Source organism: Hypanus sabinus, chromosome 10, assembly GCF_030144855.1.
Source record: "Hypanus sabinus isolate sHypSab1 chromosome 10, sHypSab1.hap1, whole genome shotgun sequence".
In the NCBI taxonomy this organism is placed as follows: Eukaryota; Metazoa; Chordata; class Chondrichthyes; order Myliobatiformes; family Dasyatidae; genus Hypanus; species Hypanus sabinus.
The window spans coordinates 27,523,531-27,544,194 of NC_082715.1; the positions used below are offsets into that span (position 1 = coordinate 27,523,531).

The following is a 20,664-nucleotide window of genomic DNA, read 5'->3' on the forward strand; positions in this document are numbered from 1 at the left end:
CAAACATCGTTTGGGAAATGCTTCTGTGAGTTCAGAGAGGAAAAAAAAACATATTATCCTTCCCAGTCACTCCCCTAAGCATCGATCCATCCCTACTGAATACACTGCATTGGCAGGTGTGAGTCAACCTGATCTTGAGATGGAACTGGCCGACACAGCCAACAAGGACATATGGGAGTCCAAGTTTAGACACTTGACAGCAGACCTTGAAGATGTTGCCCGTCAGAAGGCCGTTCTTGCTCAGAATCACAAATGGAGTGATATTGAAAACCTCCTCAAACCAGACAAACTTGTGTTTGAAACATGGAATGCTATCCCCGACATTTATGTAAACATTAAAAAGTATGCGCTTGGATACTTTCGATCCTGATACTGTCGATCTTTGGATCCACATATGTATGCGAGCAGGTGTTCTCCAACACGAACTTTATTAAAAACAAACATCGCGCACGCCTCACAGATGACAGCTTGAGATCCTGTGTAAAGATGAAGGTGACGTCATACAGCCCTGATGTGCAGATGCTGTGCACTGAGGTCCAGGAGCAGAAATCCCATTAACCAAATATGAGAAATATTTTAATTGCCTATTATTTTACGTATATTCATATTTTTTCATGGTTCAATGAAATAGTCCTTTTATTTTTCAGGTTGACAGCTGGCTGACGTTATTTTTGGTTTGCTGCTGGCAGACAATTTAAGTTCGGCGTTTTTCATAAATACAAGAAGGACTCAAATAGACATTGAGTATTTTACTTAAAAGTAACCTTCAACCCAACGCCTTTTTTTCGGAGTTCAAAATGTTTTTGTTGCATGCAGAAATGTAATTTCGTTTTCTCTGCAGGAGTTCATCGATTTCATAAATGCAACACATTATAGTTTGTTTATACATAGCATAAAGGCAAAAAAAAACGTTGTATGCAGTGTTATTTCATTTTAAATGTCAAACGGGTTTTGTGGCTCCCAGTGTTTTCTTTTCTGTGGGAAACGGGTCCATATGGCTCTTTCAGTGGTAAAGGTTGCCGACCCCTGCCCTAGGATATTGATTCTGGCCATACCCAGATGCAGACCGTCCAGACGGTACTGGTCCCACCTCCCCCAGAAGCAATTCCAATACACCAAGAATCTGAAACCCTCCCTCCTGCACCACCGCTCAAGCTACAGCTATCCTGCTATTCCAACTCTGGCTAGCACGTGGCACCGGTAATAGTCCTGAGATTATTACCTTTGAGGTACTACTCTTTAATTTATCTCCTAGCTCCCTAAATTCAGCTTGTAGGACCTCATTCCACTTTCTTCCTATATCATTAGTACCTACCTGCACCAAGACAGCTGGCTACTCACCCTCCCCTTTCAGAATGCCCTGCAGTCTCTTCTAGACATCTCTGACCCTTGCACCTGGGAGGCAACACACTATACGGGAGTCCCTCTTACGGCCACAGAAACTCCTTTCTATTCCCTTTACCTTAGAATCCCCTACCATAGTGGTCACCAAACTTTTTAAGCCCAAGATCCCCTACCTTGGCCTTAGATCTACCTACTAAATTGTTTAGAGAAAAAACAGCTCAGATTGTACTTCCAACTTCAGGCCTTTTATTTGGGCTAATTGTATTTGAATTACATAAAATGCTTTTGTCAAACTTTCAAATTAATTCAACCAAGAAAACACTAACTAGCATATCAAACAGGCCATGGCTGTCTTTCTTTAAGAATATTACAATTCTTCATTCTTTTAATTCTAAGTTTCATTACTTAATTTTATTTGGACACAAAAAATAAATGAAGAAAAATTGACTGTTGCACTCAGTGTGATGACTGGGGCTACAGGCAGCCAGTCTGAGACAGTCTGTGAGGTGTCTGTCAGTAAGACAGCCCCTGTACTTAGATTTAATAATTTTCATCTACGAAAATGCAATTTCACATAGATAAGTTGACCTGAAGTAGGCACTGACTTTTAGCGCACGTGGTGAGATGAGGAAACTTCTCCCTGCTGACAAGCCCGCAAAAGTCACATCCCCTGATCTTGCTTGAAGCTCAAAGTCATTTTACAAATGAAGTATTTCCATTTCAATATCACTTGGCACCAAATACTTGCTGGAATTTGGCTGCTATCTGTTCTATATCAATCTGCAGAAATGGTTTCAAAATAAATACAGCAATATCTTTCATGACGTTTAACTCCCCAGAACGCCGATCGAACTCCATTGCCAGTTTGTCTGGGTAAACACAGTACTGCTCAGGGCACTGGGCAGAAAGAATGGAAGTAAAATTCTGCAATCTTGGAAACAACCTCTCTTTACAAACAGCTTTCCATAGCAGGAGTATTGCTATATTACCATTAACCTAATTAGTATTACGCTTATTTATAATGCTCACATTACAACAGTATTTGTGCATTAATTTTTCTTTTTTTTGGGATTACTGGGAAAGTCTCAAAGATCAACCAGTCGATCACGATCGAATCATTGGCGACCACTAGCTCTGCCACTCTTTTTCTTTCCCTCATGCGCAGCAGAGCCACCCACGGTTCCATGATCCTGGCTACTGCTGCCCTCAGCTAATGAGCTAACTTGCCCAACAGACTCCAAAGCGGTATATCTGTTTTGGAGGGAGATGACCGCAGGAGACTCCTGTACTACCTTCCTGCTACTACTCATCCTGTTGGTCACCCATTCCCTATCTTTCCTTAGATCCTTAAACTGCGGTGCAACCAACTCACTAAATGTGGTATCCACAACATTCTCAGCATCTCAGATGCTGCAAAGTGTGTCCATGTGCAGCTCCAGTGCCACCATGCGGTCTATCAGAAGCTGCAGCTGGACACACTTCCTGCACACACAGTCTTCAGGAAGGCATAGGAAACTCAAATGAAGGTATATTTTGCCCATTGCAAAACATGAATTATAGCTGCAGTTATGTTTATGTTGACTGCATAAAAGTCTGACAAATTCACATTAGCATTTATTAGTTTTGGTGTCAGCAGCTGAAGTTTTCAGATGCACATACAGCTGTTTGCAGATAAGCCACTTCCATCTTTACATCTACCATCACCAAAACCCTGCAATGCCCAGTTCAGCACTCACAGTAGCCGATCTGGCTAAAGGCCTTCCAGCAGTTACTGGGATTTTCCAGAGCAGCCCCAGATCCCTAAAAGGCATGGCCCTACTAAAATCAAGGCAAATATCTGGAAACCACGATGTAGAACTGTACTCCCACAGCTGTCTACCCAGGGCCTGGGGTTCTTTTCAATGCTGGGCCTGCATCTAGGGTTATTCCTCCATGCCAGGCCTGAATCAGAGCCTCTGTATAACCAAGGACCCTAGGCCCTACATTGTGTAGTGTACCTGTGCTCACACGTCTGTCACAGTACAACAAAATACTTAACAGCAAAGGTCTACCTGAATAACAAAAATAATAAATTTGTTACACATAACTGTCACCACATGACATTGGGTAAGGAACTGGTCTATAAATAGAACATTGTGGTACAGCAGAAATGAAAAAAGATCTGTCCTTGAACAACACTAGGATATACATGTTGGCATAGTTATAAAGTCAGAGAAAAGTAGGGCACATAAACGGATCCTTCAGCACATCTAGTCCATGCTGAGCCATTTAACCTGCCTACCAGGACCATAGCCGATCCACATACCTATCCAACTTTCTTTTAAACGTTGAAATTGAGCCTGCATGCACCACTTGCACTGGCAGCTTGTTCCACACTCTCACAACCCTCTGAATGAAGTTCCCCCCACACCCCTCCCCCATATTCCCCTTAAACTTTTCACCTTGCACCCTTAACCCAAATATCTGGCTTTTGTCCCACCCAACCTCAGTGGGAAAAACCTGCTTGCATTTATCTGTTCTATACCCCGCATAATTTTGTATACCTCTATCAAATCTCCTCTCAATCTTCTATGTTCCACAGAAGGAAAGGTAAGACAAAGGAACATGTACCAATCTTCATAGAGAGATCAGAAGTGGAGAGGGTGAGCAGCTTCAAGTTCCTGGGTGTCAAGGTCTCTGAGGATCTAACCTGGTCCCAACATATCAATGTAGTTATAAAGAAGGCAAGACAGTGGCTATACTTTATTAGGAGTTTAAAGAGATTTTGCACATCAACAAATTCAGCCAAAAACTTCTAAAGTTGGATTGTATCTTGCAGAGCATTTTGACAGGCTGCGTCACTGGTATGGAGGGGCTACTGCACAGGACCGAAAGAAGCTGCAGAAGGTTGTAAATCTAGTCAGCTCCATCTTGGGTACTAGCCTACAAAGTACGAGAACATCTTCAGGGAGTGGTGTCTCAGAAAGGCAGCGTCCATTATTAAGGACGATTTACTAGGATGTTACCTGGGTTTCAGCACTCAAGTTACAGAGAAAGGTTGAACAAGTTAGGTCTCTATTCATTGGAGCGTAGAAAGTTAAGGGGGGATTTGATCAAGGTATTTAAAATTTTGAGAGGGATAGATAGAGTTGACGTGAATAGGCTGTTTCCATTGAGAGTAGGGGAGATTCAAACGAGAGGACATGATTTGAGAGTTAGGGGGCAGAAGTTTAAGGGAAACACGAGGGGGTATTTCTTTACTCAGAGAGTGATAGCTGTGCGGAATGAGCTTCCTGTAGAAGTAGTAGAGGCCAGTTCAGTTGTGTCATTTAAGGTAAAATTGGATAGGTATATGGACGGGAAAGGAGTGGAGGGTTAGGGGCTGAGTGTGGGTAGGTGGGACTAGGTGAGATTAAGAGTTCGGCACGGACTAGGAGGGCCGAGATGGCCTGTTGCCGTGCTGTGATTGTTATATGGTTATTATTAAGGACCTCCAGCACTCAGAGCATGCACTTTTCTCACTGTTACCATCAGGGAGGAGGTACAGAAGTCTGAAGGCATACACTCAGCAATTCAGGAACAGCTTCTTCCCCTCTGCCATCTGATTCCTAAACAGACATTGAATCTTTGGATACTACTTTGTTTTTTTTTTAATATATATAGTATTTGTTTTTGCACGTTTTAAAAAATCTATTCAATTTATATATACTGTAATTGATTTACTTTATTATTATATTCATTTTATTAATTATTATTTTCTCTCTCTGCTATATTATGTTTTGTATTGAACTACTGCTGCTAAGTTTACAAATTTCACGTCACATGCCAGTGATGATAAATCTGATTCTGAACCTAACCAATTCAACCTTTCCATATGACTCAGGTCTTGCCAAAAACATCCATGTAAATTTCCTCAATACTCTTTCAACCTTATTTAAATCTTTCCTGCATGTAGGTGACCAAAACTGCACACAGTATTCCAAATTAGGCCTCACTCCTCACTAATGTCTTATACAACTTCAACATAAATCCCATCTCCTGTACTCAATACTTTGATCTATGAAGGCAAATGTACCAAAAGCTTTCTTTACAACCCTATCAACCTGTGACGTCACTTTCAATGAATTATAGATCTTCATTCCCAGTTCCCTTTGTTCTACTGTACTCCTCACTACTATTCATTCTGTAAGACCTGGTTGGTCCAACCAAGTGTAACACCTCGCATTTGTCTGCAATAAAGTCTATCTGCCATTTTTCAGCCAGTCCAGATCCTGCAGCAAGCCATGATAGTCTTCCTCGCTTATCTACTACATCCCCATTACTAGAACATAGAACACTTGCAGACAGAGGTCTATCACAATAATTCGATGACAGTAAGATGGCAAAGCAAATAGCTGCTTCACAGCTCTAGCTATCCAAGATCAATCCTTACTCCATCAGGTCTACATGGAGTTTGAATGCTTTCCCTGTGACCTTGGGAATTTCCTCTATGTCCTCCAATTTCCCCCCAAATGACAAAGATGAACAGATTTAAAGACTAACTGGCCAGTGTGTTAGTGAGAGGTAGAACCTGGGGAGAGTTGATGTAAATGGGATTCGAATGCAGCTAGCATAGGATTAGTATTAATCGATGCGTAATAGCCAGTATGGACTCAGCGGGCCAAAGTACTTATTTTCATACAGTAGGACTCTACAGGCAAAGGGCACATATCAATCATGGGTACAGCGCTGATAGGCACAGATCTGAATGGATAACATGCCATAAATGAGCACATGTCCCCTGTTGGCTCCAACTGCAATTTTGACAAGGTCGTTTAAAGATCTGGGACAGACATGATGGGCTACAGCAACCTGAATTATTACCATCCCTGCCACAAGTTCCCTTCCGCATTTATTCTTGTTAAAGAATTTTAAGTAAACACAAAGGCAAACAATTCAGATAAAAAAAAGCTGAAATGTTGAAGGTGGATAGTGACTCAGAGAGATGGGAAGCACTTGTCCTATGAGAAGAATATGAATAAATGTGTTTTGTATCTAATATTTCTTGAAGACTTGGAGTTACCTTTTAGACTTCTCTGCCTCAAGACGGTCTAGACAACTTGACAACAAGCTGGGCCATTCAAATGGAAGCCCTTCCACCTCATCAACTGGAGGGATGTTCAAATGACATTAAACAGTATAGGAAATATAGAAAAATACTGTACATACTGGAAGTCCTCAAAAGTCAGTAAGTGCCTGGAGAGGCATGCAGCGTTATCATTTCATTATTGATATGAAAACAAAATGCTGGAAATATTGAGCAGGCTTGGCTGACCTGCCAAGTGCATCCAGCATTTTCAATTTTATTTCACATTTCCATTCCAACACCTGCATTTTCTCTAACATTTCAGGTTGATGATCATTATATTCTAAAGAGAAATCATTGACTGGAAATATTATCTAACTTGTCCCTCAAAGATGCTGTCTGAACTATTTCCAGCATTCTCTGTTATATGAGATATTTCAATGCAGCTCGAGGAAAAAGAACAGAAACCAAGGGTAGCAGCCAGAAGGGCAAAAGGAATTTGACTGGAGCTACATGGCATGAGCATTTTTAAATAGTCCATGGCTTATGTTTTGTTAAACTAGGTTAAGGTTTCTTGGGAATGGTCCATAGAAGGGGCATGGACTGTAAACCTTGCCCTCCTTTAAAGATGTAATGTTTTACTGATTTAGAAGAATATTAAAATGACACCAGCAAATTCTGCAGACCCAGGTAACTTATTCCAGTCTGTCCATGAAATACTTTACTTCTCTATGCCTTTCTTTCCTTCTCAAGGTGGTTGCTGTTCTGTCAGATTCTGTGACCCCCAGTTCAAACTATGGTTCTTTGCAATCGGTGGGTTTTCAGACCTACTGTGTGCTCTAGGGCTTCGCCACCTCCAGGAACAGCACAGAAGACATGTGCCCTCAGGGCTGGGAGGTCGGAAGTTGGGGAGCAGCTTCACGGGTGACTAGATTTCTAGCTGATTTTGCTGTCTGAAGCGTCATAGGAGACTGAAACATCGAGGCAGGAATACTGAGACAAAAAGCAGTGTGTTTGTTAATTGCCAGCTGCTGTCAGATGAAGGCTTGAGTGATCCCTCTCTTGATGGAGGGAGGGAGCCTGTCGGCCCTTGAGACAGTGAGGTGAGGGGATGGTTTGGAGAAATGTTGCTGAAAATGGTAACAATGGAACAGTAAGTCGCTGGTCTCCACTCTAATTATTGCAAGAGCAACCCCTCTTCTTCACTGGAGAGAGGGAGAGCCTATCTGAGATAATTAAGTGCTGGTTTGTGAACTGTAGTTAGATAGTTCTGGATCAATGGACATTGGTGCTTCTGCTGCTGACTGCATGGTGGAGGGGTAGTGGCGGTGGTGCTTCTGCTGGTGTGGGTAGGAGTAAAGGGAGGGGTCGATCCTTCTGTTGCTGCTTGGCGAGGGAGGAGGGGCTTCAGGGCTTCAATGTTTTTATGGGTTTATGGGGGTTCTTTGCTTTGTGGACTTCTATGAAGAGGACAAATTTCAGATTGTATATTGTATACATTGATATTAAATATATTTTGAAATTTTGCCTTTCCATAATCATATTTACTGAAATAAGAGTTAATTTCTTAGAAATATTACTTCTTTGGCTGAACTTGATAAAATTGGCTGTTGTTCTTTGGGTTGAAGAACAGCGCGCTATCCCGTAGATCCCTGAATAGCATTACCTGAAAAAAGTATGATGCTCCACACAAACTTTCCACAATCGCTTTGCTGCTCTGTGATTAGGCAACTTGAAACCAATAGTACTTTCAAACTGATCTATCTGGAAAGAATGAACATAGTTACACCTTTGTAGTACTGTTTTTGTTAACCTCATCTATTAACAGCTGAAAGCTGTTTGTAAACTGTAGTTATTTCCTTACTTTAACTTTGCATCATATCACTCCAATTTTAATTAGCTCTTCTTCCTCAAACTGACTGCAAAACAATCTTTAGGGTTAAAGAATAAACTTATGACTATTATAATTCCCCACTCAATCATCTGCTAAATAGGGTATCTCCAATGTAATGAGCTCACTTAAGGGAAATTGTAAAGAAAATATCAAAAAGTGAGCTTTTATCCAACAGTGTGTTTAACTTTGGACATGCCAAAAATTATAGATGCTTCACTGGATTAAAGAAGATTTCCACCAGCAATTCAGTAGCCTGAGAGGTAGTTGGTATGGTTAAAGACTAGTTCTATTCTTCATCAGTTATAGGATCAACTTATTACTTAAAACTTGCTCCAAGATTTAGGATTCATCATCCTCCTTCAAGTTAATGAATATATTTTCACCTCCTCTTTCTCTCCCACCCATGTCCTATTGCATGGTATATGGATCACTTTCAATTGTACAAAGTGCTTTCTCTGTATTTTGACTTTAGATATTATCTAAGTCGTGATATTCTCAAACAATGAATTAATGTATAACACTTCCAATTTTCACACATCTAACTTATCCTTTCTCTCTGAGACACTTTTTTGCCTAAGAATGTTTACCAAATGGCTTACCATACAATTCATTAAAAGACCATAAGACATAGGAGCAGAATTAGGCTATTTCAGCTTATCGAGTCTGCTCCGCTATTCCACCATTGCTGACCCCGGATACCACTCAACCCCATACACCTGCCTTCTCACCGTATCCTTTGATGTCCTGACCGATCAGGAAACCATCAATTTCCACCTTAAATATACACACAGACTTGGTCTCCACCACAGTCTGTGACAGAGAATTCCACAGATTTACTACTCTCTGGCTAAAAAAAAAAGTTCCTCCTTACCCCTGTTCTAAAGGGTTGCCCCTCAATTTTGAGGCTGTGCCCTCTAGTTTTGGATATCCCCACCATAGAGAAAAAAAGCTGCTGCTTCTAGAGCTAGATTTGTTACTTTGTTTTTCCTATTATCTCTTCCTTTTCCTACCTTTCCCTTAGTACCTACTTATGAAGCAATAGGATAACCAAAGTTAATACCTTTATCTACAGCAATTCCCTGGTCTCTTCCAGATGACAGGGCAATAACTTGAATTTCCTCTAATTTTGTTACAGAAGTACCAAATTGATTTATTAATTTTCAGGTCACCAATTTTAGTGACCGAGTAAAATTCTGGATCCATTTATCACCTACTAGCTCTTGGTACACCCCTTCACCCTCAAATTTTTTTATGCTGGTTGAATCCCTTCCTTTTAGTCCCAATGAAGGGACCAAAAACTTCAACTCCACACGACACTGAGTAAATCAAACAAATCCTGCACAAATACCTTTCTATTATCAGAACCCACAATGGTGATTCCACACCAGTGAATGTGCTTCATTATACGTAGCTAACTTATTTGGAACGTGAACATTAGCAATGTTCAATATTTTATTAAAGTCTCCTGTGTACCTAACTAGCATTCCACTAACCTTAAATTTTTTTATTTTTTAAAAAGCAAGGATAAGTTCTTACTTCCCCAGGTCGAATTTTAATATAGAAGTTGCTTCGTTTGTAAGAAATCTTAAGGATTTTTGGCCAAGCAAATCGATTAATTCTGAGACGATCCTTGTAGATGAGCAGTCCATTTGCACATACACCCAACATAATATCCACTCCTTCTGAATCCTGTGAAAGCCAACAGAAAAACAGTATAGTTCATTAAAATATGAATATTCCTTTTAGGTACCTTGAACTATTGGACAATTCAAAGCTTAGATCAATAACACACGTTAGTACAAAAAAAGATTGATTGATCCAAAAGTTTGGAAGGAGCATCATAACAAACAGGACTTCTTGGATTTTCAAGTGCTTCATGTGACCTACGGTATATGGGTCAAAATTCTTGGAAAACACTGAATGATCTAATTTAACACATAATAACATAACTCTAAAGATCCTTTTGCATTTAAAGTCTGTCTACCGTCCAATGTAAAAATTTACAGTAAGCATCAGTATTTAGAAATTACCCATCCCAAAGCATGTATGACATATACAATTTAAAGAAAAAAATACTACCACTTAATTACAGTGCTACGGGCAAGTCTTGAAAATGTAGTGAAGCAAAGATAGCCTTCACAAATTTCAATCTGAATGAAATGGGGAGTACGTGCATTGCAACAAATGGAACACAGAAGAAAACCAGACAATCATGAAGCACCTTGGCTACTCCAAAGAGCACTATAGGAGGTGATCCTTACCCTCAGCCACCAGGCTCTATAATGAGTCAACCTTTAGTTGGGGTAATCTTTAACTTGCAAATCTTGTACATCTTATTTTTAAGGTAGCATTTTTTATCCTTTCTTACTTCTCTTCTAATATTTGTATATCTGTGCACTTGGAATGTTACTGTGACACTAATTTCCTTTGGGATCAATAAAGTATCTTTCCATCTAACTATCATCTATGCAAGACAACAAAGATTCAAAGTTTTGGGCCAAAGCCCTTCATCAGGACTGGGAGGGCTGACGTAGGGATGAAGGGTTGCAGCCAAAGCTGGTAGGTGAAAGATGGATCCAAATGGAACAGGGATGATCGGCAGGTGAGGGAAGGGGTGAGTTGGAATGACGTGGGATTCTGGAACGTGGTAGTAACAAAGAGCTGAAGACGACAGTTGAACATGGAATAAAAGGGAAACTGGGAGTGCATGGTGGGTGATGTGGAGATGAAGGAGGAAAGAATGGGGTAATGGAGAGGGGAAGTGGAAAGATCAGCAAGTTTGCAGATAACATGAAGGTTGGTGCAGTTGTCATACTTTACAATGGGACATAACATTTCCCTACAGAATACCTTCACTCTGATTTGTACTTGTTGCCAGTTTAGTAGGCTAATCTAAATGATTCATTAGTAAGTGATAATCCCCAGGGTACTGACAGTGGAGACATTATCATAGTCATGCTATCAGACATCAAGAGTTGGAAGTTTATATTTTCTCTTGTTAGAAACCTGCCATGGTTGGCTTTTAACAATAACAACCATCTCAATTTGTACAGATCACAACTCTATCCAATGGAGTAATTTACCCCATGCCCATTGACTGCAATTTTGCATGGCTCCTTCAAACCACACTTAAAATGTAACACTGACTGCAGCTATTCAATTAATCCCACTTATCTGTCTTGACCCATTTAGAAATGTTCCGCTTCATTTATCCAACTTTTTTGTTTAAAACAATTATTAAATATGTTCCAACATCCTGTCAAACTGTATGATCCAGATCTTAATTGTGGTCTCTGCAAAATCATAAATTTGCTTTCTTCGCATAGAATCAACTTTTGCTCTGGAAGGTTCCATTTTATCAAAACCTTTCTTAACTTTTGGGTAAAGGCCCCACACTTTTGCTATACAACTTCAATCCCTTATCCACAGTGGTGTAGAAGATAACATAACACTTCACAGCACCAGCTGTAAGATTCGGGCTCCATTCCTGTTTCTGTGAGGAGCTTATACATTCTCCCCATGATTATATTGGTGGTCCAATTTTCTCCCACATTACAAAGGTGTATGAGTTAGGGTTAGTAAAGTTGTGGACATGCTACATTGACACTAGAAGCATAGCTACACATGCAGGCTGCCCCCAGCACATATTTGGACTGTGTTGGTCATTGACACAAACAATACATTTCACTGTATCTTTCAATGTACATGTGACAAATAAAGCTAACTGCTCTTGTCTGCATCTGTTTCAACGTATTATGTACTTCTGACTCACATGTCCAATGACCACATTCTTTTTTCATAAAAATAACATCGACTTCCTAGCTTTCCCAGTCACTTTTAAATATGTGCCTGTGTGCATAAAAATGATCTGAACGCAACTCTATCCACCCTGAAAAATTATTTTTGTTTCTATTAAACAATATTGTATTTAATTCTCTTAACTTAAAAATATGATAAATTCTCAAATGTCTTTTAAATCTATTAGCCAATATTCAATTTATTCCACTACTTTTGATGTATTAATGTAATCTCGAGAGTTGCTGACAAATTCCCATATCCATTCCCAGCAGCCCTTGAGGTGGTGGTAGTGAGGCACCTCTTGAACAGCTGCAGTCCAGAATCAGGCTTATTATCATTGACTTGCACATTAAATTTGTTTAGCAACAGCAGTATAGCACAAAGAAATAAAAGATACTATAAATTACAAAATAAATAAATAGTGCAAAAACCAAATAACACAGGAATAAAATGAAGGAATAACAGATCTTTTGGAAAACTGATGGCAAAAGTCCATGGCCTGTACTTCTTCCCTGATTATAGCACCAAAGGGACATGTCCCAAATGGTTAGGGGCTTTAGTAAAGGATGCCATACACTTGGTGGGGAGAACTGTGCCCATGACAGAGCAGGCTGAGACTACAATCTTCTGTAGCCTTTTGCGGTCATGTGAATTGGAGTATCTGCACCAGGTAGTGATGCAACCAGTCAAAATGCTCTCCACTGTACATTTGTAGAAATTTGCAAGCTTCTTTGGTGACATGACAAATCTCTTCAAACTCCTAATGAATATAACCACTGCCATGCCTCCTTCATGACTGCATTAATATGTTGGGTCTATGAGATGTTGAAGCCTAGTCTTACACAGTCATGACTGTAGAGAGAATAGAGCAGTGAGCTAAGCACGCATCCTTGAGGTATGCCTGTGTTGACTGTCAGTAAGGAATTATTATTACTGACATATACTGATTGCAGTCTCTCAGTAAGTAAGTTGAGGATCCGGGTGCAGAGCAAGGCAGAGCCCAGTTTTATAAGCTTACTGACTAATTCTGAGGGGATAGTGGTGTGGAACACAAGAGTCATAACCAATAAATAGTCTAACATGTTTTACAATTGTCAAGGTGCTGCAAGGTGGAGAGCCACTTATGGCAGTAGGCATAATGTACCTTTTGAAACCTATTCTGAACTGCCTCCATGAAGGTAGTAACAAGAGGACCCAGTGAGAGCTCTGCTTAGGTGAGGTACTCTTCAAATACCTCAAAAACTATCAAAGGCATTCTTAGCCATCTCTGACAGTCATTGAATTTGTAAGTTTAAAAAAATCATAATTAAGATGGTATTTGACCATCTTAGATCAAAAATGGTAATAGCATTAAATGAATGGGACCTTGGGTGCTGTCGAACCATCCCAAGACTTAGTGGGGGTTCTAAGGATGGAGCAGAAGATGTCGCAACTCCAAGCTTGCTCTTGACTTCTGTTTTGCAATGTATAGGAGTGAAAAGCATCACTGCTTTGACTTAGAGAAGTCACCAGCAAGGGACAAGTGTCATTCAGGCTGTTATGTTAAAATGACCAATAAAGTATTAATTTCATATATTGCATATTCCTCTTCACTCAATGAAAATTAATTTCACTGCTGCTGTACAGTGAGATTTGGAAGATAATGGCAGTATCATCAACAAAACCACCAAATAAACAGAACAGACTGATTATTTTATTGGAGAAATACAGCAAGTACTTATTGATGACTTTTTGCAAAGGGAAAAAGTTTTGAAATGAAAATATTCTTATTCTCTAAAAGTACTGTGATATGATCTGCAAAGCAACATCAACTTAAATTTGCCAACCTGGCATTCCCATTCATTATGATAGAACCAAGTGGTAAGTGATTACCTTAGCATGGTGCAAATCTACACCATACATGGAAAGCATCTTGGCATTTTCCAGAAATTGAGCATCAGCCTGGGCTGGAGTTAAACCCCTAGTAAACAAACAAGTAACGGCAAAAGGCATAAAATCAGACGGTTAATTCAGTTGTTTTAAAAATCACTAAAGCTCTTTTTCTCTTATATAAAAAATGTTATAAAGAGAAGATCAGAATACATGAACCGATAATGCACTGAGGGACAAGTGATTTCTGCTATAAAGTCTATGATGACTTAAACAATTTGAATCCGACTGAGCTAAAGTATATTACAAAACAAATGAACTTTATCACCTCAAAAATCAAGATAGAAAAATGATCCAATTTTTCAATTGTGTCTGCTTAACTTGTTTTACCAAATTTGTCGGCACATTAAAAATGAGCCAGATGAGTCAATTGGAATTATTAACTATATTGCCCATAGAGTGTCGAAACATGGCAATTTATAATCAATTGAAGGGATATTGCTTTAAGTCTATCTGGACAAGAATAAATGAGCATTTCAATAAGAGATGGACAGTTGGATGTATTTGTTAAGAGTAGGTCACATTTAGTTTTGCATTGAGAAATATTTAACATGTTCGGTAGGAGAGTATCTCTATGAATTTCAAAAGTGCATTTTTGAGTTTAGGAAAAATGTGCCAGGAACAAAAGATTACCAATTTGAGACCTCGGTCACAAGTTATGAGATAATTCACTTAAGTTGACACAAGAGGAATACAGAAATGTATTCTGACAAAAATGTGATACTTTATTCCTCTAGGCCTGGAACAGAGGCCTCAGCTGATCATTTCATATCTTAATGACCTGAATTATGAAAGAAAACACAAAGATAATGTTTGAGGTGTCATAGAAAAATACAACACAGAAACAGGCCCTTCAGCCAATTTAGTCATTATTGAAACAATTTAAACTATTCCCATTGACCTGCACCTGGACCATAGCTCTCAATACACCTACCATCCATCTACCTATCCAAACTTAAATCTTAAGATTGAGCTTGAATGCACCACTTGCGAAGGCAACTTGTTCCATACTTATGATTCTCTGAGTGAAGAAGTTTCCCCTCATGTTCCCCTTAAACTTTTCACCATTCACCCTTAACCCATGACCTCTGGTTGTGGACCCACCCAACCTCAGTGGGAAAAGTCTACTTGCATTTACCCTTATAATTTTGTATACCTCTATCAAATCTCCACCCAATCTTCTATACAGGTATGCGTCGCTTAACGTCCATGATACGTTCTGTGAAATCGGATGTGATGTGATTTGGACGTTGTGCGAACACCATATTATATACTTAGCAAACCTATATTGAGTACTGTAATGTACCTATATTGACTAAATAGCCAAGAACTTACACTAAAACTGTATGCTGTATACCATAATACATGCACTATGATTTTTTATTTCATTTTAAACTTTCATTTTTTTCACTTTTTAAACTTTTATGTAAATACTTTCTTAGTCTATATCAAACACAATTTATCAGGATCATCGTGATTGTTGACTGCGACATGCCTAAATCCCGAGCAATAGCATTCACTGGTTTTCCACCTTCATATTGTTTAATAACCTTTTGTTTCACTTCCAAATCAATACTTTTCCTTTCCCTCTTGCTGCTGCTATCACTAGGAGTGGTTTTGCTGCATTTGGAAGTCATGATGAACTTTACGGTAATATTTTCGAAAGAAAATTAAGCAGAGAGGTAACGCTACTACACTCAAGAGACACGCGATACACGAGGTTGATTACTTCCGCTACGTCACGTTCTCCAATTGAGACTAAAGATGTATATGCGATCAGCTGTTGTCCGAATGGATGTTATGCAGCGCACACCTGTATTCTAAAGAATAAAGTTTTAACTTTTCCTTATAACTCAGATCCTCCAATCCTGGCAACATCCTTGTAAATTTTCTCTGTACTCTTTCAACCTTATTTGCATCTTTCCTGTAGGTAGATGACCAAAACTGCACATAATACTCCAAATTAGGCCTCACCAACATCTTATACAACTTCAACATATCCCATTTTTTGATTTATGAAGGCCAATGTGCCAAATGCCTTCTTTATAACCCTATCTACCTGTGATGCCATTTTCAATTACCTGTATTTCCAGATCCCTTTGTTCTATCAATAATTTATGTGAAAGGGAAAAGATTACAACGACATTGCTCAGAAAATAGCTTTGGTGAATGGAAAATTTCAAAAGTTGAACCCTACAACCATCAAGCTCCTGAACCAGTGTGGATACCATCACACATCAGAACTCAGAACTGATCCCACAGCCTAAACTCACTTTCAAGGAGTCTACAACTCATGTTTTCAGTTTATTTATTTGCAAGTTATTTTCTTTTGTACATTGGTTATTTGACAATCTTTACGCGTCTTTAAGGAGCTGCTCACTCTCCCTCACCTGGATCAATGACTCCACCTCTTCAGCCAAAGCATAACTGCCAAACTCTAAAAGAAATGGCCACTTCACTTGACCTTACCTTCTAATCAACTATTAATTAGCAATTTGCTTCCTTGTGTCCTGCTTGGTGAAACTCACCAGAAAGTCTGTTTTCTCTCCTTTCCATTTGCCCTCATCACTTTATCAAATGGCTTGATGAAATGAGGATAAACAGTCAATTAATACATTATTGTGAAAGTTTTTCTTTCGATAAGTCAAAAGGTAATAGAAAGGCAACAGTAAACATTGATTGAATTGCTGGAAAATAATGCTGGAGAGGTACTAATGGGGCAGAGGAACTGAATTAGGCATTTTGCATCAGTCTTCACAGTCGAAGGCACCAGTCAATATGCCAGAAATTCAAGAAAGTTGGGTGCAGAAAAGAGTGCAGTGCTAGGGAGGCTGAAAGGCTTGAAGGAGACAATTACCTGGATCAGACAGACTATAACCCAGTTCTTAAAAGTGGTAGCTGAAGGGATTTTGCAGGGAATTAAAGTAAACTTTCAAAAATCACGAGACAGGGACGGTCTCAAATGATTGGGGAGAATAAAATCCAAGACATAACACCCAAGGGAGTGAGACAAAACACAGAAAATTATAGGTCAGTTAGCCTGAACTTATTGGTTGATAAGATTTTGGAGTCCATTTTGAAGGATAAGATTTAGGTGTACATAAGATATGGCAGAGTCAGCACAGTTTCTTTAAGGTAAGATCTTACTGACAAATCTGTTAAAATTCTTTGAGGGAACAGGAGAGGCAAAGATCAGTAAGGGGACTTTGTTTACATGGGTTTTCAGAAGGGCTTTGACAACGTGCTGCACACGAGATAACTAAACAAGAGCCTGTGGTGTTCCAAGCAAGGTACTAGCATGGATAAAGGTTTGGCTGATAGGCAGAGTGGGGATAAAAGGAATGGAATGAAAATCAGTGACGAGTGCAGTTCCACCGGGGTTAGTGTTGGGGCAACTTCAGAATCAGGTTTAATATCACTGGCATACTGGCAGTACTTTGCAGTGCATAATAAAAAACTACAAATTACAATATGAAATATATATTATAAAATTAAATTAGTGCAAAAAGTGAGCAAAGAAAAAAATAGTGAGGTGGTGTGCATTGGTTCATTGTTCCTTCACAAATCTGATGGCAGAGAAGAAGAAGCTGTTCCTAAAATGCTGAGTGCGTGACTTCAGGCTCCTGTACCTCTTTCTTAATGGTAGCAATGAGAAGAGGGCGTATTCTGGGTCCTTAGTGCCAGATGTCACCTTTTTGAAGATGTCCTCAATACTGGGGAAGCTACTGCCTATGCTAGTGCTGTCTGAGTTTGCAACGCTCTGCAGCTTTTTCCGATCCTCTGCAGTGGCCCCTCCATACCAGGCAGTAAGGCGGTCAGAATGCTCTCCCTGGTACATATGTAGAAATTTGCTAGCCAAGTCTCCTCAAACTCCTAATGAAAAATGGCCACTGTCATGGCTTCTTTGTAATTGCATCAGTATGTTGGGTCCATGATAGATCTTCAGAGATGTTGGCATCTAGGAACTTGAAACTACTCACCCTTTCCACTGCTGACCCCTCAAAATGTTGGCACATATGGCCTGCACTTCCCCTTCCTGAAGTCCACAATCAATTCCTTGATCTTAATTATGTTGAATGCAAGGTTGTTATTTCAACACCACTCATCCAGCTGACCCATCCCACTCCTGTATGCCTCCTCATCACTATCTGTAATTCTGCCAGTAGTTGAGTCATCAGTAAATTTATAGATGGTGTTTGAGCTGTGCCTAGCCACGCAGCAGTGGGTGAAGAGATTAGTCCAGTGGGCTAAGCACACATCCTTGAGGTGCACCAATGATGATAGTCAGTGAGAAGGTTTTAATTCTAATTTACACTGACTGTGGTCTCCCAGTGAGGAAGTCAAGAATCCAGTTGCGGAGGCCCAGGCTTTGGAGCTTGTTGATTAGAACTTAGAGTATGAAGGTGTTGAACACTGAGCTATACTCAAACAGCAGCCAGGTGTAGGTATTGACATTGCCCACGTGATACAAGGATGAGTGGAGAGCCAATGAGATTGCATCTGTTGTAGAACTATTGTATCTACTGGCAAATTGCAGTGAGTCCTGGTCCTTGCCTGGTCTGGAGTTGATTCTGGCCATGACCAATCTCTGAAAGCACTTCATCACAGTAGATGTGACTGTTACTGGGTGAAAATCATTGAGGAAGCTCACCATGCTCCTCTTGGGCACTGGTATGATTGTCACCCATTTGAAGCAAGTGGGAACCTCAACTGCAAAAGTGAGAGACTGAAAATGTCCTTCAACACTCCTGCCAATAGGTTAGCATACTGTTAGTAACCTACCAGGTACACCAACGGGACCTGATGCCTTGTGAGGGTTTACTTCATGGAAGATGTTCTGACGTCGGCCCAAGAGTCAGAGATTCTACGGTCACCAGATGGTGCAAGGATTTGCACAAGTGTAGGTTTATTCTCCCTTTCAAAGTGTGCAATAAAAAGCACTGAACTCATCTGGGAGTGATGCACTACAGCTATTCATGATGTAAGGTTTCACCTTGTAGAAAGTAAACTCTACTTTCTCCAGGTAAAGCAAACCATGCCAAAGACGACTCTGTCTCTAACTTCAATCAGAATTGTTTTCTGCTCTTAAAATAGCTGTCCACAGAGCATACTTGGACTTCTTGTATAGTCCTGAATGCCATAGATTTAGCCCTCAGTAGACCATGATTCTGCAGGTTCGTCTACAGCTTTTGGTTTGGTTACGTCCAGTATGTTCTCGAAGGCACACATTCATCCTCACAGGTCTTGATGAGGCAGATGGCAACTGAGGCGTAGTTAATCAGATTCAAAGATGAATCAGTGAATGTTGTATAGTCCACTGACTCAAAACAGTCTTGTAAGCACTCCTCAGTCTCCCTTGACCATACCTTCTTGGTCATCACCACTGGTCTTTAGTTTCTGCCTATGCATCAGTAGTAGAAATACAGCTAGGTGATCAGACATTCGAAAGTCTGGGCACAAGATGGCACAGTAAGCATTCTTAACCTGTAGTAAGACCAAGCTGGCCTGGTTGAAATCCTCCATAATGAAATGGAAGGTACTACTGATCACGGTGCTCAGCTCTTCCAGTGTCTGCCTGACCAAGGCCTGAGATGGAACCTATACTGCCATCAGGATGATGGTGGAAAACTCCCTCAGCAGATAAAATATATAACACTTCAATGCCAGATATTCCAGGTTGGGTGAGAGGACTGAGACACAGCCATCACGTCTGTGCACCACCAAGAGTTAATCACATGCAGCCCTACATCCCAAATGGTAGAGGTGAGCTGTGTTTCTGCGAAGCAAAGTACAAAACAGTCCTTGATATCCCCCGGTACTGCAATTTTGCTCTGAAGTCTTCAATTACATTTTTCAGAGACTGTACACTTGCCAGCAGGATAGTCAGAAGCCGGCACCTAAAGCTTTTACGTTTTAATCGTACCTGTAGCCCAGCACACATTCCATGCTTTCTCTTTTTTTAAATAAAGGGTAAGTGCACTTGCAACCCAAGTCTTCTATCTAGGGGTCAATCGATTTTGATGATCAATAGGTTTTAAGTTAAAGGTCTTAAAACAATGTTGCTTACTGAAGTATTCAGCTACAGTAGTCCAAAACAGGAATATTTGATCATTTCCATTTAGGATGACTACTACAACTTTCATTTATGCGTTACTAATCTGGATGGAGGAATTGATGGCATTGTCTCCAAGTTTGCACACGATAACAAGCCAGGTGGAGGGGCTGCTAGTGTAAAGGACATGGACTGATTGAATTGGTAGTAGGGAAAGTAAATAAATGCAGAGCAAACCCAATGGGCCAAATGGACTAATTCTGCTCCTACAACTTATGGTCTAACTGTCACATTAACATGCTTTTTGGGATTACTAAACTACGAACACAAGAATGCAATACTGAGGCTTTCTAAAGTGTTGGTCGAACCGCACTCAGAATAACTTGTGACTTTGGCCCCGATATCAAAGGAAAGGTACACTGGCCTAAAAAGGTCCAGAGAGATTCACAAGAGAAGATCCCAGAAATGAAAGGCTTAATGTTTGATGGCTCTGGAATTGTACTCGTGGCTCAGAAGGAAGGAAGGAGGCCTGAGACATTATATGGTTATAAAGGTTATAACAATTACAGCATGGAAACAGGCCATCTCAGCCCTTCTAGTCCT

General features: G+C 40.0%; 1 protein-coding gene across 11 annotated transcripts in view; it reads right to left on the bottom strand.

Moving 5' to 3' along the window:
• Positions 1-20,664, bottom strand: part of epb41l2 (erythrocyte membrane protein band 4.1 like 2) — a 168,203-nt gene that overhangs the window by 41,220 nt on the left and 106,319 nt on the right. For all 11 annotated transcript variants that reach the window (XM_059981559.1, XM_059981556.1, XM_059981552.1 and 8 more), the window contains 3 exons: positions 13,953-14,040; positions 9,819-9,971; positions 8,055-8,152 (listed from right to left, as the gene is read on the bottom strand). In XM_059981559.1, the coding sequence (XP_059837542.1) occupies positions 8,055-8,152; positions 9,819-9,971; positions 13,953-14,040 (339 nt within the window). The remainder of the gene's footprint in view (positions 1-8,054; positions 8,153-9,818; positions 9,972-13,952; positions 14,041-20,664) is intronic.